The 1,695-nt window shown below is 34.4% G+C and overlaps 1 protein-coding gene across 1 annotated transcript; it reads left to right on the plus strand.

Moving 5' to 3' along the window:
• Window positions 1–972: 972 nt before the first annotated feature.
• On the plus strand, window positions 973–1,485 carry LOC121964878 (the record flags this gene model as incomplete). The annotated part of the gene is made up of 2 exons (XM_042515059.1): window positions 973–1,196; window positions 1,384–1,485. Coding segments are annotated over 2 exons (326 nt in total), but the record flags the coding sequence as incomplete, so codon positions are not given.
• Window positions 1,486–1,695: the final 210 nt, after the last annotated feature.

Below are 1,695 nucleotides of genomic sequence, written 5' to 3' on the forward strand. Positions count from 1 at the left end.
TTGTATTCTTATCTTATTTCTTATATTGTTTTGTTTCGTTTTCTGTTGCGTTTATTCGTATATTTTCTACAATTATATTCATTTAGTGCTTTAATTACCTTTCGAGATTCGCCTGTTTTATCTTTTTTCTCCTTGTTTAAAGCGTCATTTTATCAAGTTTTGTTGTATATCGAAAGGTTTTAACCACAAATTGCAAGAAATTGGTAGTTTCAGATTTTTTTAAACAAAAATTAAACTATAAAAGAAAACTGCGTGAAAATTAGTAACAAAACAAAAAAGAAAAAGACAGAAAATTAAAAACAAACAAACAAACAAACAAAGGCAAGGCAAAGGCAAACAAAACGTGGAAAACGTGTAAGAAATATTATAATAATTATGTAACATGATTTTAAATATGTAATTATGATAATTATAAATATAGTTTTTCCCTAATTTTTTCCCCTGACATTTTCCTGGCTTTTTTTTTGTTTTTTTCCTGGCTTTAAAAAAAAATCATTTTCTAAATCTAACAATTTTTTGCAATTTGTAGAAAATTACTTACCAACTTGCTCATTGCCATTTTCCCCATGTTTTTGAAAGAAATCACACCACTTTGCTCAGTTGTGTTAAGTAAGACATAGCCTAGTCTCATTATTACATGTCATTTAATACGTTTTTTCGAATCAAAATATTTTTAAAATGATGCAGCAGTGATAAAAAATGACAAATTTATGCTACTTTAATAGTCCACTTGTGCTTTCCTTCATTATTTCCATTTCATGCTATTGGTACTTTCACTTCAGTGGGAAATACATTTTTCTACACTACTTTGTAGTGATTTGCCTTTCAAACCCTGTTTGGAAGGCATATTTTCACCCAGATTTTTCTAGAAATAAAATATTACCAAATATTTGGTCAATCGTGGTTGTTTTAATTGTACTAAACAAATAAAGTTTGACTTGACTTCACATGCGTCATGTTCTGTCTTCACAGTTGTGGATCTCTCCGGTTTGCCAGAGATGGACTCCCAGCCTCTGAGCCTGGAGGATTCGTGTAGGCTGCGTGTCGCCTCCGCCCAGGCGTTCTCCATCGTACAGAACAGGGATGTGGAGCACTTTGAGAGAGTGATTAGCTTTCTGGAAGCCACTTACAGACTTTTACCCAGACTGGTGACTCCCATCAAACACATGAAGATCATGTTTGGCCTTAAGACCCTGGTATGGAGATGAGTGGTGGTAGCATTCATTCATTAGACAAGCATGTAAAATTGTTGATACTTGCATGTTTCCTCTGCAGTTTATCCATGGCTTTATTTTCTAAGTTTATTTATATTCTGAGATTTTAATTTCACTCTCCTGCTCTCTGTTCGTCTCTCCCTGTCTCTGTTGTTGTCTCTGCCTTCAGGTCATCATGTGGATGCTCAGGGACGGCCGAGGAATGGTCGATACTGTGTTTAAAACCTGCCAGTTTTTCCCAAGTAAACTACCTCAGTACCAAGATCAATGTGTAAGTGTCCAACCTTGGCACTTTTTGTTATGCATGTCTTTAAATCGTTGTAACCGTTAAACTTACTCAGTTTACTTTAGTCTTGTGTAGTATCACAACAACAGTTCCACTAAAAGCTGCACTTATTAATGGTTTTATTGTTACAAGGCAGAAAATGACTACTTGTAATGTGAAAGGGGTGTATTGTAGTGACAACCTCACAGATGTATC

This window comes from Plectropomus leopardus, unplaced genomic scaffold (assembly GCF_008729295.1).
Source record: "Plectropomus leopardus isolate mb unplaced genomic scaffold, YSFRI_Pleo_2.0 unplaced_scaffold17601, whole genome shotgun sequence".
Classification (NCBI taxonomy): domain Eukaryota; kingdom Metazoa; phylum Chordata; class Actinopteri; order Perciformes; family Serranidae; genus Plectropomus; species Plectropomus leopardus.